General features: G+C 38.7%; 2 protein-coding genes across 4 annotated transcripts in view; both read left to right on the top strand.

The window, feature by feature from the left end:
- Positions 1 to 5739, top strand: part of ITGB6 (integrin subunit beta 6) — an 80671-nt gene extending 74932 nt beyond the window's left edge. The window contains exons 15-17 of the mRNA XM_060777723.2: positions 576 to 695; positions 2485 to 2651; positions 4665 to 5739. Of these exons, the coding sequence (XP_060633706.1) occupies positions 576 to 695; positions 2485 to 2651; positions 4665 to 4763 (386 nt within the window). The 3' untranslated portion in view covers positions 4764 to 5739. The remainder of the gene's footprint in view (positions 1 to 575; positions 696 to 2484; positions 2652 to 4664) is intronic.
- A 6500-nt stretch (positions 5740 to 12239) lies between these two features.
- The window catches only part of PLA2R1 (phospholipase A2 receptor 1), a 55011-nt gene continuing 51850 nt past the window's right edge, over positions 12240 to 15400 (top strand). For 2 of the 3 annotated variants that reach the window (XM_067472138.1, XM_067472145.1), the window contains exons 1-2: positions 12240 to 12536; positions 14052 to 14435. In XM_067472138.1, the coding sequence (XP_067328239.1) occupies positions 12413 to 12536; positions 14052 to 14435 (508 nt within the window). In that variant the 5' untranslated portion in view covers positions 12240 to 12412. The remainder of the gene's footprint in view (positions 12537 to 14051; positions 14436 to 15400) is intronic. The other variant, XM_067472142.1, reaches the window with a different exon arrangement.

A 15400-nucleotide genomic window follows, 5' to 3' on the forward strand; every position in this document is an offset into this window, starting at 1 on the left:
AAAATCCACGTTTCAATTAATGACATTAGGCTTATCTAAGAACTTCAATATTGCTAGGATTTCACAATTAATGTCACCCCAATCTTTCTAACAGTACTTTGTTGGCAACAAATGACAGCCCTTTTGAAAAGGATCAGTATCCTTTCGATTTGGGAATATGGTACATACTGAAACATAGTCTAGACATACTACTAGTGGCAAAAAGACAGAGCATATTGTTTGCTTTGTACTTTAATCTGGGCTATTATATTCCTCAGATAGCTATGGCAACTCTTGGAAGACTTTCCAGTTCACTGACTTTTAAATTACAGTAGTTTGATGGGTGCTCTTGATGGTCAACACAGATTGACAACACCTGGATCGTCTCATCTGAAGCCTAAGCAAAGAGAGGAACAAAAACAACAAGGAAACCCCTTTTAGTGGTTGAAGTATTGTGTGGGATTCTTTTAGGCATTTCAGCTTTCCTCCTCAGTGACTGCTGAAAGCAGCCCAATGTTGTAAATCCTTCAGTGTGCATACTAAATGCTTGGTGAATTGATCTTGACCTGAAAAAAGATTTTTTTTTTCCTTCGCAGAGACTGTGGAGGATAAATATGTTCCTTGTTTATTGCGGGGTGAAAATGAGTGTGTTATTACATTTCTAATGACAACTGATGAACATGGGAAAACAACTATCCACAGCATAAAACAGAAAGGTAGGACATGGGTTTTGTAATTTATATCTTATATTTACTACTAAGGATGGATACATTTGTTAGTGTGAACACAGGTTTTGTAATTCACATCTTATGTATACTATTAAGAATGAATACATCTGTCAATTTTATTTTTTCACACATTATTTTTTTTAAAAAATCATCCCAGATATGAAAAAATCTGTACATTTTGGTGAATTCTCCAAAAACAAATGGAAACTAATAATAATAATAATAATAATAATAATAATAATAATAGCTTTATTCTTATACCCCACCACCATCTCCCCAAAGGGACTCAGGGCAGCTTACAAAACAAAGATTTTCCTCATTGGTGCCATCCATTGAAATAGCTTCTAACATAGAAATGATAATATTTTGTGGTACTTTTTATAGCTGTTAATACAAGAAAATAAAAGAGGTGGCAATCATTAATAGAGTTTTAACAGTTAAAAGTTAGATTTTTCAGAGTTAAGCTCTTGAATCGATGAATGTATCTGATTCTATTTCTCCTAAATTCATTTTTAAACAAATCTCAAGTTCTTTCCATCCCAAATATGAAACAATGTTCGGTTGTTTGCATATTCTTATTTTTAAAAAGAACTGAAATAAAATCCTCATTCTAAAATGCTATTCTCAATCTTTGGTTTCTCCGATGTTTGGGACTTTAGCTCCCCGAGTCCATATCCATTGAATATTATGAGGGGAAAAGTCCAAAATATCTGGCAGACAAAAAATGTTGAGAACCACCCACTACCTTAAAGTATACCCGTTTATTTTCATTCTAAAGTATTCACATAAATATTGGTTTGGATCTAGAAATCATGAGTGGAAGGATGCTCATGGAAGGGGACTTTCTCCCCTATAACCCCTGAAAATCCTCTCCCTGAATGGAATAAACTGGAGAACTATGAGAGGAAATAATTGGCCAGATCTGGCAAAGCTACCTTGAACACATAAAACTTCAACCAGTTTAATTCCTGCTTCTCACTGTAGCCCACTCCCAATGGGTGGTGCAAGGTTTTAGGGAGTTACACTTCCTTTTACAGTATGATGTGTCTATCTGCAAAAACAATACCCGAAGTTGTATTTAACTACATCCCAAAAATATGCTATTGGCATTTTCTAGATCAGTGGTTCTCAACCTGGGGTCCCCAGATGTTTTTGGCCTTCAACTCCCAGAAATCCTAACAGCTGGTAAACTGGCTGGGATTTCTGGGAGTTGTAGGCCAAAAACTTCTGGGGACCCAAGGTTGAGAACCACTGTTCTAGATCCTTCAGTATGACTTTACATGAGATGCTTCCTCCAGAAGTTGACCATAGAACCATGCTGGAGAACCTAAAAATGATAGAAATTGTTCTCTCTACTGTTGTCTAGGTCCTACAACTTGATCCTATGATTTGCTTCTGCTGAAAGTGGTTCATTTCAGTAGGGTTCACTATTATCCATGGTTGTATGTTTCCATAATAAGTTCAATAACATCTCTACCCAGATACAAGGGATATACTATACTTGAAGTTTTAACCCCTAGGCCATAAAGTTTTAGAAGCAATTTAATAATGAGGAAAGTGCTCCTAAAAGATTTCTTCCTGGTGGGATATTCATGAAAAAGGATACTGGATAAGAAATGGTGAAGAGCTCAACACAACCATTGAACCCAATAGGTATGCTGAGCATATTTTCAATTCATTTTTTTCAGTTCTAGTGATATCCTGTAAGTGCTCACAATGACTAACCCATTTATTTCAATGCAGGTTGTAGCTACTCATGTGTTTGCTTTTTCTGCAGACTGTCCCCAACACCCCAATACTACAGTGATTATACTGGGTGTCTCAATTGCAGTTGTTGTCACCGGTGTTGTTCTGCTTTGCATATGGAAATTGTTTATTTCATTTCATGACCGCAAAGAGGTTGCTAAATTTGAAGCAGAGAGATTAAAGGCCAAATGGCAAACGGTAAGACAAGTTATATGTTTAGTTTTTCAGCTGTATTGCTCCGTGTTGTTTTTTTAAAAGAAAATATTCTAATATGCCTTGTGGCAATATACTTATTTACTGTGCCACACCTCAGTACAATAGCATTTTGGTTTTAAGGTTTGAATAGGAGCAATAGACATTCCTGGACTCACAATGTTCAGGGTCAACTAAGAATAAGAGTAGACTAGGCAATACTGGCATTGTTTCTGGAAAAAGTTTCAGGTGTAGAGAAAATATACTCATATTTCTTAAGAGCAATGTGCCCAAGACAAATAAAGTAACATCTCTCAATATGGCAGATTATAAATGCCTTGAAAATTATTTGAATTTTTAAAAACTTTTTAAAATAATATTTGGAATTTCTTGAAATAATGTTAAAGGTCATAGCAAATAATCAGAGCCCTCAGTGATTGTTTTGATGTTTTGCTGTTATTGCTTTAATGTTTATTGGTTTGCTTTGAGTTTTATTGTTGTATTTGTTATGCTGTTGTTTTTATTGAGGGCCTTGGCCTTTGTAAGACGCACCGAGTCCTTCGGGAGATGTTAACGGGGTACAAATAAAGATAATAATAATAATAATAATAATAATAATAATAATAATAATAATGGGTTAAACCTGCTGACCAATGGATCAGCAGTTCAAATCCGGTAAGAGCAGGTTGAGCCCCCTCTGTCAGCTCCAGCTCTCCATGCAGGGACATGAGAGAAGCCTTCCACAAGGATGGTAAAACATCAAATATCCGGGTGTCCCCTGTGCAACCTACTTGCAGACAGCCAATTCTCTCACACCAGAATCAACTTGCAGTTTCTCAAGTCACTCCTGACATGAAAAAAAAAACAGTAAATAATATGCATCTTGTCTATGGCAAGCATATCATTCAAGTATAAAAAATGGGAATGGGTATATTTTTATCTCTTAAACCTAAAAGCTTTAGTTTAATATGTTGTCCACTTAGAGCATATTATGAAATGCGAGGCAAAGAATCCTTCCAGAGGGCTTCCTATAGGCAGCTTGTTGAACACTAGGTACACAGATGGATGATTGGAGATAGGTCCTTGTTTTGAATCGGTGATCAAGAAGGCAAACAGACAACAAACAATATGTTTGGCCAAAGGAACTACCAAGTATGGTACTGCTTTCAGCCCAACTTACTAACAGCACTGGTTGAGATAGCTAGGGTTGCTTTCAAGCATCAGTGTTTTATAGAACTTCAAGGCTACAAAGAAAATGATAAAATTCACATGAGCAATATCTAATGCCTATGTGGTAATTCTTATCTAAGATATATGGCACACATAATGTAGGCAGAAATTATTATTTGTTCTCAGGATCTGGCACTACAGCCATAACATCATATGGGGTGGCCTTAGGCACATGATATTACAGTTACAACATTTATGCATAGCATAGGGCAAGTGGCAGAATTCGGCAAAATGATACAGGATATGGGTGAGATGTCAGACATGGTCAAAATAGAGTTAATCGGGCTAATTACAACAGAACAGATGAATTTGTAATTCTTATTTTATCAAGGCAATTTACCTGAGCAGTATACGAGGGAGACAGAAATCTTAAGGGATTATCATTTACTTGGAAGGGTGATACCATAGTCCTATGAATGGAGTTGGATAAAGGAAGAACTCCCTTAGGAACAGATCCTCCCTAAGTATTTTATACTCAGTGTGCCAAATTTTGTCCCCCTCGTTAAGTTTTGGATGCAAACAGAGGGAAAGATCTAACCTGTTTCTCCCACTGGCCAGGGTGCCAAATGTACCAGATGCTCTAGGGAGCACTGTTGAGCCACTTCAGAGTTTAGGGGTTTGTTACACAGGGAGATAATTGCGTATTAGTTTTGAAACTTTTTCACAAACTAATTACCAAGCTGCAAATCACTATTTGAAACATCATATTAAATCTACCTTGTTCATGACATTAAACCACGTGTGAAATAATCTGTTGAATATTTATGGGGTTTTTTCCTTCTGTTCTAGGGAACCAACCCACTTTACAGAGGATCAACAACAACATTTAAAAATGTAACATACAAACAAAAAGAAAGGCAACCAGGATCTGCTGCAGATATTTATTAAACGTTCAAATATTTCAGTTACTTGAGGAAAATTATAAAGCAAAATCCCTTACATTTGTTATACATTTTTGTCTGGATTGAGGTTTGTTTACATAGTATAACATTACAGTGGTTTTGAGATGAAACAACACATACTTTACACGGCTGAGGTACCCTTGAAATCATGGGCTAGTTTGATATTTAGTAGCCATGCAATGTTTGAAGATGTAAAAGAAATACCAGTGAAAAGTAATATGTCAGCCTGCAGCAGCCAAACATTGCTGAATAGAATATACCACAGCCAGGAAGTGGTCTTAAAATATACTTGCAGTGCAGTCTTATACAGGTTTGCTTAGAAATAATCTCCAGAGTTCAACAGTACTGATTCCTAACATAATAGGACTTTTTACTTGAGCAAATATGCTGTTCAGCATTCGTTTCTCTCAAAAGATATTTGGACTTAATACTTTGAAGTGCAATCCATAATTTGTCAACTAGAACACAGGAAATGGAAAAATCTACCGGCTTCACTCAGATCCTAATATTCAGTCAACTGAATTTCAATTTTTTTCCATGCATAATATGAAAGGTTTTGCAAATTTTGATCAATATATGTGAAAATTTCTCCAAAATGAAAATGTCACTAAATGAATGTGTCCTTCATGTTTTAATAACAAAAGAAAACCAGCTGATTTTTAGGTACGTAGATTGGGGAGGGGATGGAGAATTACCATTTTTGTGGTAGGGTTACTCCTAAGCAGTCTTTCACTATAAGTTACTCATAGTATGAATGTATTGTGTATTTTATAGAGACACTGGATATGTCTTAGTTGTTTACTGAAATAGTTTTGACCCAAGGCTGGACCTTCCAGAAGGCCAAAACATGTTTTAATTCACTGGAGTCCTTTGGGCATTTTGTTGTTGTTTTCTTATATGTAAATATGTGTGTGGATGGCTTGCATTAACATTTTAAAAAATAAATTGCATTTTAATATTAATCTGAGAAATGGAGTTTTCTTTGCCTTTAAAAATACTGAAATATAATCAGAGTAACTGTGAACAGAAGAAAGAAATTCCAAGATCTTAAGTAAACAGCAACTGGTTATTAGTTCTCATTTTCTTTATTTAATTTAAGACCTTGTTCATGCCCTTAAACCATATGTGAAATAATATTTTTCCTTTTATGTTTAATAAATGACAAGACCAAAAGGATGGACTTTCTGAATCAGTGTAACATGACCCATAAGTGGTACAATCTTGATACATCACATACATAACCCTCATGTAAGGGTTCACAAGGCAACAGAGAAGGGATGGGGAAAATCTTTGAGGAGAGACACCCAGATCTCTTTCTGTGATATAGAAGATGTTGTGTGTGGTGCCACATCTACTACTGTCACTTAGTGCCCTGCTGAAGCACCAGCTAGATCTCCTCCAGGGACTAGGCTGATTTTACTGCACGTGATGTTTCCCCAAACAAGGGTTTCCATATTTGAGGTGCCAGAAGGAGCCACTGCAGCATTTTTCCTTAATTGGATTCTTTGGCTAGTGATTGGTTTAACTGCACATGGCTCCTTATCCATAGCATTGGAAGAGTGCTCCATCTTTCAAAAATTCAGTAGCAGCAGGGATTCCTTTACTCAATAGTCTCTCAAGCCAGATGTGGAACTTCTAGAAGTCCCCCATTCCTAATTCAAAGGAAAATGCATATATACAGTAGAGTCTCACTTATCCAACCTTTGCTCATCCAATGTTATGTTATTATCCAGCGCAGTCTGCCTCCCACCCGTATCCACAGCTGTTCCAATACATTGTGATGTTTTGATGCTAAATCATAAATACAGTGATTACTACATGACATTACCATGTATTGAACTGCTTTTTCTGTCAATTTGTTGTAAAACATGTTTTCATGCTTAATTTGTAAAATCATAACATAATTTGACATTTAATAGGCTTGTCCTTAATTCCTCCTTATTATCCAACAGTTTTGCTTATCCAACATTCTGCCAGCTCGTTTATGTTGGATAAGCGAAACTCTACTGCATAAGATAAAATAAGCATCAAGAGTCATCATGATTGTGACATATCAAAACTTGAATATACTGCTATACTTTCTTCCTGGAATTCTGTAAATATCAGTAGCACATATTATTTCACCTAGGTTAGGAAGACAGTGACTGGCCTAAGGTTATTCATGTATTTTACGGCTGGGTGAGGATCTGGATCTAACATATATATTTATATGTAAGTCAACCTCTTGTATAAGTTGAGGGAAGGTTTTGGGGCCAACATTATGGATTTTGTTATGGTCCATGGATAAGTCAAGGGTCATTCAGTGGAGAGGGGAAAGTGTTTTACTATCTTAAGAGGCTAGCTTCCCCGGGTTGCTGCTGCCATTTCTTTGTTCAAGCATTCAAAAAGGCCAGAGGCAGCACCAAGGCAAAGTGAGTCAAGCAGAGGTCAGGACATGCTAAACTATTGCCACATTGATTAGAGAAGGGGGTGGTTTTTTTAAAAAAAGAAGAATTAATGTAAAGTACATTATAAACATTATGTAATGTAATGTAGAGTGCTGCTGGTCCATGAGGTCACAAGGATTGGAAGCAACTGAACAAATAAACGAAGAGACTGAATGAATAAGCTACAACAACAGTACTTTCATTGACCCATAGATGCGTTGACTCAGTTTGGGGAATTAAATTTTTGACTAAAATTTCTAGATTTATACGTGAGTGTCTAGAAAACATCTGGGCTCATGCAGGCTGGCCAAAAGCTTCAGAATCTTGGGAGAGGGGGGTTGCCTATACCTCTCAGCTTGGTATTCACAGGTCATCCTGCGACCAAACCCCAGTTGATACCAATGGGTCATTATATGGTAAAGAACTTTGAATACTATAGATTTGCTCTGGAGGACCTAGCAATGCCAAAAGAAGTGTACTCTCTAGGCCTCCATGGTCAACTTCTGATGGAGGTTCCACTGAAAGTTGACCATAAAATGGCACTATAAGCTTAGAGAGAATGCTTCTTTAGGCAACACTAAACACACACACACTATAGCATTTGTATGGTATGCTTCAGCCAAGTCCAAACCATTGTTCAATTCAGATAAGAAAAATAGGGTTTCAGATTATGCCTGAAAAATGAATACTACAAAATATCTTTCAATAGATTCCTATGCTGATGGAAAGCTTACTGCTCTCAGCACAGAACCACATATGAATCCCATTCTGGAAGATATTAATCCAGTAAAATAAATAAACACACCCAAGGATCACTCTACCTTGATTTTGTATGGTTTTAGATATATTAGAAGTGAGTCTGTTGTAATCCTAGAACCAAATTCCAGAACGGTGGATCTTCAAATTCTTTGGAAGTGGAAGAATAAGATCTAAACCAAAAAAACCACTCAGACAGGTAAGCTCCAAAGGACTAGAATTTAGGTAAAATAAAGGTATTAGGTAAAATAAACATGAGGTAAGATAAATAAGAAGGGGAGCTTAACTAATCCAGAAAGCACATTCTCATGAGTGTTTCTTCCTCTTTATCAATGCTTAACATTGCTGTTAATTTTCCCCATGTTTGAAGGAATTCCAGATAAATGTAGGCCTTTGAAATTGTGCAATCTGTTTATTTGGTTTTGTTGAATTTTTCTGTTATGTAATTTTAGCCGTTTTCAACCATTGTATGCCACACTGAATCCCACCCATGGGAGAAAAGCAGGATAAAAATAAATAAATAAATAATGTTAAAGGTTGATTATACATGTATTTGTTGTTGTTCATTTCAAAAGACAATGAATTATAATTACCTTTCCTATACAATTGCAAAATATCAGAGAAATTGTGATAGGGTTTTCTCTTTCTATGCTGGTTCTCATTTTTCTTCTCTAATATAAATTCATATATATTGTTATCTTTCTTGCTAATATCCTGCTGTGATGAAGAGCACATTCCTTCTCTGCCTTTGACAGGGGCTATATTGCCACTCTATCATATTTCTCAAGCACACCATGAGAACAGCTACTTATATTTCACAGTAGGATGGGAAAGTTGAAATTGATTTGGCTTTATAGTGGATATCTGTGGTGCGTAATTTATAACAGGTCCTACTTACATCCAACCTCTCTGTAAATCTTCATTTTCTACATCTTCAGAAATATGGTCCATACTTTGGAAACTTTTTGCTATCATCCCATTTTGTCACCAATTGGCAATGATAGATTGCTTTCTACCAAAGAACCATGATTATTGGTGTCAGACATGATGAAAAAGCATTAGCTTGCTAGAGACTTTCACAAATCGTGAACTTCTAAACCTTGACACATACTCAAGATATGCATACTCAAGAATGAAACTTAACACAAAAAGATCAAGGATTCTTCTTTTTCTTCACAATGCAGTAAATGCTGGGGGGGGGGGGGGGGAGAGATTTTGTCCATAATCTTCTTTCCTCACTCTTGAAAATAATCTGAGAGACATAAATGTATAACATCTTTTAAAAAATTTGTAAGCATTGATTTGCTTGAGATTGTCCAGTATGCCTCCACAGAAAATTAAAACTGTTTCATTCATATCAATATTGTTGTTTTTATGTTCCTGCAAATAATTTCTGACCCTAAGGCAACCCTTGGCAGAATTTGTTCTGAGGAAGTTTTACTTGGCTGAGAGAGTGTGACATGCCCAAGGTCATCCAGTAGGCTTCACTGGTGGGTTTCAGTCCCTAATCTCCTGTTGTCCAACACTCAAACCACCAAATTGGACCTCTGTTATGATCCTAGTTGCTGATTAAATACTAACTCTTGAACTTCTTGGAATCTAGGCCCATGAAGTACCCCTTCTTATGTACAGGAATAATTGTAGTGTTTTCAAGGGGTGTACATTTCTGGAAACACCATTAGAATAAAAACTCATCACTATCCATACTTTCTTCTTCATAGGAAAACTTGACAAAGGCCATGTCCACCCCATTTTAAAGTTACTGGGCTTTTATTTTTTACACCGTCATCATAGGCTATCACTCGTGGCAGAGTATGATTGCCTTCCAAGTGTAGGTGACTGTGGAAGCCATTCTAGGATTCTGGGGGGATGTCTTCTGAGAGGGGTAGAAGGTGGTTTGCAAGGGTTATTGCAAAGATTCTCCCAGTGGAGGTTAGAAGGGAGATACCTCAATAGTTTCCACAGTCTGTTCTTTCCTCTTTTTCAAAGACGGTGATGATGGCATCCTTGAAGTCTCCAGTATATGTTATCATTGATTTAGAAGAGCCCATTGGTCAAATGACATTGATGGTAGCAAATAATTACTACTATTTTGCTTTAGGTCAATCATAGTTTTGATCTTCCTGGCTGTTTTCTCAAGCATGTCAAGAAGGAAAGCTAGTATAATTCTTCATCAGTTTTACTTTTCAGTATCCATTGATTTCACTGCTTCAGACTATACATGGTTAATGTGATTATTATTTGTACATTCTCTGAGGCTATTAACTGATAATGGTTTTATTATATTATATTTAGCAATAAATAATAGTATTATTTGCTGTAGTTCTCACTTTATAGTGCAACAAACCCTGCAACCAAGCCTAAGCACACAAATTGCATATTCTTTATGTCTTTACCTCATTTCTCCCCTTCCCTTTGTTGCTTACCATTTCAAATTTCTATTATAAACTCTCCAGGAGCCCATACACTCTAATGTATGAAAGACCCATAGTATTATTGCTATTATTATATTGTAGAAATGCAACATATAAAAGAATTTAAGTGAATTGTAAATTAAACCCTGCAGAAATGGCCTCAATCAGATGAGCAACACTCCACTATTCTCTCCATATTTCCTACTAAAACTAAATGGAATTACTTCTCTGAACTGTCTTGAATATATGAAATTGTTCATGTAGCTAAACTACCTAGTAGCGAACACCTTAAGGTCAATGATAAAGTAAAGAGAATAAAAATATAATTATGAAAACTACATTTCTACATAACACTGTGTCTCTTGTGTTATGGAGTGATAACTATTTGCAGAACTTGGGTCTCCTCTCACAGTAACTTTTCCCAGACATTTACTTTTACTTCCAGCTGCTTTGCTTGTCATATGAAAATCAGCACCATGCATAGAAGTCTCCATTTAACATGCTGCTACAAGCAATCAAAAAGTCTCTTGCAGAGACTAGCAAAAGAAAAAGTGTGAAGAGAGATTTGCATACAGTATCTTTGGGGTTTATTGCCCTGGATGGTCACCTAAGCATAATCTGTTGTCTCCAGAAGGAACCTAAGCCATTTTGAAAGCCAGGGGTATGTGGGCACAGAATAGGAAATGCAGTCATCCCTCCACATTTGAGGTTTTGACATTTACAGATTTGAATATTCACATATTTGATTAAAGTGTTCTCTCTGGGACCCTCTAAGTCCTCCAGTGAGACACCATAGCCAACTTCCTTCAGTTCGGCTTAAGGACTTAAAGACTTCTGCAATCTAGGAATCTCTATGTCTTTCAATGGGATTTTATGTTCAGCTTCCAGCAGAAGTTAACCATAGAGTCATGTTGGAAGACCTAGAAATTCCTAGAGATGTGTTCTCTCAAATTAAAAGAAACACCATTATTTGCATTTTCACAGAGATCCTGTTTCCCTAACACCAGCAAATGTGGAGGATTTGATAGTGTTGTGATTTTACATTTCTGTTTGATTAAAAGAAGGTGAAACCTTGGGAAGACAAGCGGACAAATGTCAGTGTGCTGGAAGAAGCAAAGACCACCAGCATTGAAGCGATGGTCCTCCGCCATCAACTCCACTGGACTGGCCACGTTGTCCGGATGCCTGACCACCGTCTACCAAAGCAATTGCTCCACTCCGAACTCAAGAACGAAAACGGAATGTTGGTGGACAGGAAAAGAGATTTAAAGATGCGCTCAAAGCCCACCTTAACAACTCTGGCATGGACACTGAGAACTGGGAAGCCCTGGCCCTTGAGCGCTCCAGCTGGAGGTCAGCTGTGACCAGCAGTGCTGCAGAATTTGAAGAGGCACGAATGGAGGGTGAAAGGGAGAAGCGTGCCAAGAAGAAAGCGCATCAAGCCAACCCCAACCGAGACCACCTTCCACCTGGAAACCAATGCCCTCACTGTGGGAGAAAATGCAGGTCAAGAATAGGGCTCCACAGTCACCTACGGATCCACAAGAGTACTGATCCTGGAAGACTATCCTACTTGGCTAACGAGGGATCGCCTAAGGCAGTTGAAAGTGGGGCCAGCCTGGGTTGATTCTCCCAGCCCTGCGCCATGGCAGGCCAAGTGGGGCCAGCTGTCTTCCTTCTACAATGTAGCTAGCTGCACCCTGAAACTAAAAGAGCGCTTTGGCAAGAGCAAACCACCCTGTGCAGGGAGGATGAAACGGTTGCTAGTCTTTCCCTGCGGCAGGGCAATGGCCAGAAACATGAGGCAGGAGGGCGTGCCTTCCTCCTTCCCGAAAACCTAGCAAATGGAGAGGTGAAATCCCACCCTCTCAGCAGCAGGGTGGGACGGCAGCACTTTTCTCCCGCAAAGAGGGGAGGAAGAGGCTCTCTCTCTCTCTCTCTTCAGAGGGGCTGCGCTGCTTCCCCAACCAAGCCTGCTCCTTTGCCTTGGGGCGCCTGCTGCCAGCTCTGCCCTCCTGCCAGGAAGGAAGGAAAGAAGGATGTCTCGCGTGGAGGGCCTCCCGTTCCTGACTTGCTCCCTGCTGCTCGCTTTAGCTCACTCGGTCCGGACTGAAGAGGAGCCTCTGCCTTGGAGCCAGGACCAAAGGGCCCAGCTCTGGAGGAGTAAGTCCCCCCTCAGCTGCTCTTGGAGGGCTTCTCCACTGTGCAATAATCGCAGTTTCACATCACTTTAACTGCCATGGCTCAATGCTATGGAATCCTGGGAACTAGCTTGAGAAGGCCTTTAACTTTCTCTGCCAGGAAGGTTAACTGCAACTCCCTGGATTGCACAGCATTGGGTTATAACAGGGCCCTTCCTCACATATCCAGGCAGAAAACCCCACAATATTTGCTTAGAACTGGGTTATCTGAGCCCACACTCAGATCATGTGGGATTTATTGTTGAAGACTTTCATAGCTGGAATCACTGGGTTGTTGTAGGTTTTTTGCGCTATATGGAGGATATTGATTTAAGTCCAATTAAACTCTATAGTTTCTGAATCAATATGTTAAGTGTGTGTCAAATTTTGCTGTTGTCGTATCTCACCAGCAGGAGTGGCAAATCCTGTCATAAAACTGGGACAATTCATGTGACAGACCATATTTATTAAATGGAATATTTGTCGTGCCAAAGGCTCCAAATGATGTTCTTAATATAAGACGGTGTAAAATGGTTTTGAAGTATTTTACTGTAGGAGTGTTTAAGTATAAGTAAATAACAGTAAACAAAGTGTAACTGCAAACATTTCGGCTATCCTGGTGTGCAATACATGTGCAATACATGTACAAATGCTACTTAGATGGATTGTGTTGCATCTTTTTTTTTCTCTCAAGTCATACTTTGAAGAAACGATACTTCCCTTTGATAAGGTCCACCCACCTGCCCCATTGAACTTTTGAATGCTCTGTGGACAGTGGATTCACAGAATCAGGTTTCTGTCAGAAGCAGGTTACAGGGAACATACAACTCACTTGGTGCACCAGCTCCTCTGGTCCATTTCCAGGCACAAAGTGCTGGGATTCACCTATAAAGCCCTATATAGCTTGTGTCCAGGTTATTTGAAGAATCATATTTCCCTGTATGAGCCCATTAAAGCTCAAAGATCACCTGGAGAGGCCTTTCTCTCAGTCCCATCAACTTCTCAGGCATATTTGGTGGAAACAAGGTTGGTGGTTGCTCCCAGACTTTGCAATTCCTTCCCTAGAGAGACCAGGCCCAGGCCCAGTACTTGTTCTCCTAGTACAATAGTAGGCCAAAACAAGACATGGCTGCAGGCAGGAGAAAAAGGCTTATCTTGTTCCATTGGCTAAGAACAGCAGCTTATGTATGTTTTAGACACCAAGGTTTGCAGAGTATCAGATATTCCCAAAGAGTTTATCAGGAAGGTAGTCATTGGTATTAGGTCACTGCCTGAAGGGCAAGACCTAAGAGATTATCCACACACAAACATATACATACACGTCATATTCTTGTGACTAAAAATCTCTAGAGTTAATGCAATAACAATGGCCTTGGAAAAGTCATTGGTAGACAAGACAGTTTTGCTTGATTTTAGAACACATTCATGCAACACATTCTTTGTATATGATTGATAATAATCAAATAATTCATTGAAATAAATTTTGTTTTCTTCTTAGAGAGAGGGATCTTTAGTATCCAAAGTGATAACCTCAAGACGTGTGTTAAAGCTGACACATCCAAGCTCATCCTGGAAGACTGCGGTCAATTCTCCAAATACATGTTGTGGAAATGGGGTTCTAACCAGCACCTTTTCAACATTGGGAGAAGCACTTGCCTGGGACTCAACCTCAGCAACCAAGATCAGCCCCTGATCTTGTCTGAATGTGATTCAGCTCAACACTTTCTACGGTGGAACTGCCAGGGGAAGGAATTGGTGGGTGCCTCTCAGTATAAATTGTCAGTTGAAAGTGACAGATTGATTGTGGCAAAAAGAATTTCCAGCTATGGATGGAAGCAGTTCATGTCACTTGATGGGAACCTTTGTGAAAATGCATTCAAAGGTAAAACAAATACCTCTTTTCTCTCCATGCTTGTATTAATATCTCACACTTCATTTGACAGATCATTAAAAGAGCCTTTAACAAGTATAGTGGACTGCTAAGTCTTTATAAGGATTGATTTTGATTACCTGAAGTACAGGTTCAGTATCTCTTGTCTGAAATGCTTGGGACTAGAAGTATTTTGGATTTTCCCAGAATTTAAACTACTTGTATTGACATATAATGTCTTCATGCCAGCTCATTCCCACCCACTAGCAATCATGACTATGCTCCCCTCACAGCCACACTAGGAGAGAAAATACCAGAAGGTGGGAGAAGATAGAGGAAAAATACAAACGTGGGGCCCCGTTCCACATATACACCTTCCTGTAACCTTCACGGGTCTTACTGGAGGGTTGACATTTCCCACTGCTGAGGAGTAGGAGCCCAGACAGAGAAGCAAAGTACCTGATTTTGTACCACTGTTAGTACTACCACAATCATGGATTTCAGGCAAGTGGGAAGGGCCTCCTCTTGCCCCGTCAACAACAGCAAGAGGGGTACAGGAAGAAGATGGTCATGGTCTCAGCAACAAGGAGAGGGCATACATTCCTTCCTTTCCTCCTCCTTCCATCCTTTCCTGTAACATCTTTCATAACTACTAATTCTGCTTATAAACCCTTCTGTTGTTCTTAAAAATGGTTTAGCCTGCTAATTTCAAAGGACTCACACTGTTACCACTGTCCATCTGGCTATGTATAATTCATGATGCATTAATAAGCCCAATGATCACTGGGATCATGTCGTGCTTCTGTCGGCAGCCTTGTTGCTTTTATCAGGCAGTATTGCACTGACAGTCACAAATCTATTTACAAATCAATAATAACAGTCACATTTATGTACTTATGCATGCATGCACACACATTATATCTCCTGATGTTTGAGATATAAATCTGTAAATGTAGGAATGGCTGGAAATATATTCC

The sequence above is a fragment of the Anolis sagrei genome, chromosome 1, assembly GCF_037176765.1.
Source record: "Anolis sagrei isolate rAnoSag1 chromosome 1, rAnoSag1.mat, whole genome shotgun sequence".
NCBI classification, from domain to species: domain Eukaryota; kingdom Metazoa; phylum Chordata; class Lepidosauria; order Squamata; family Dactyloidae; genus Anolis; species Anolis sagrei.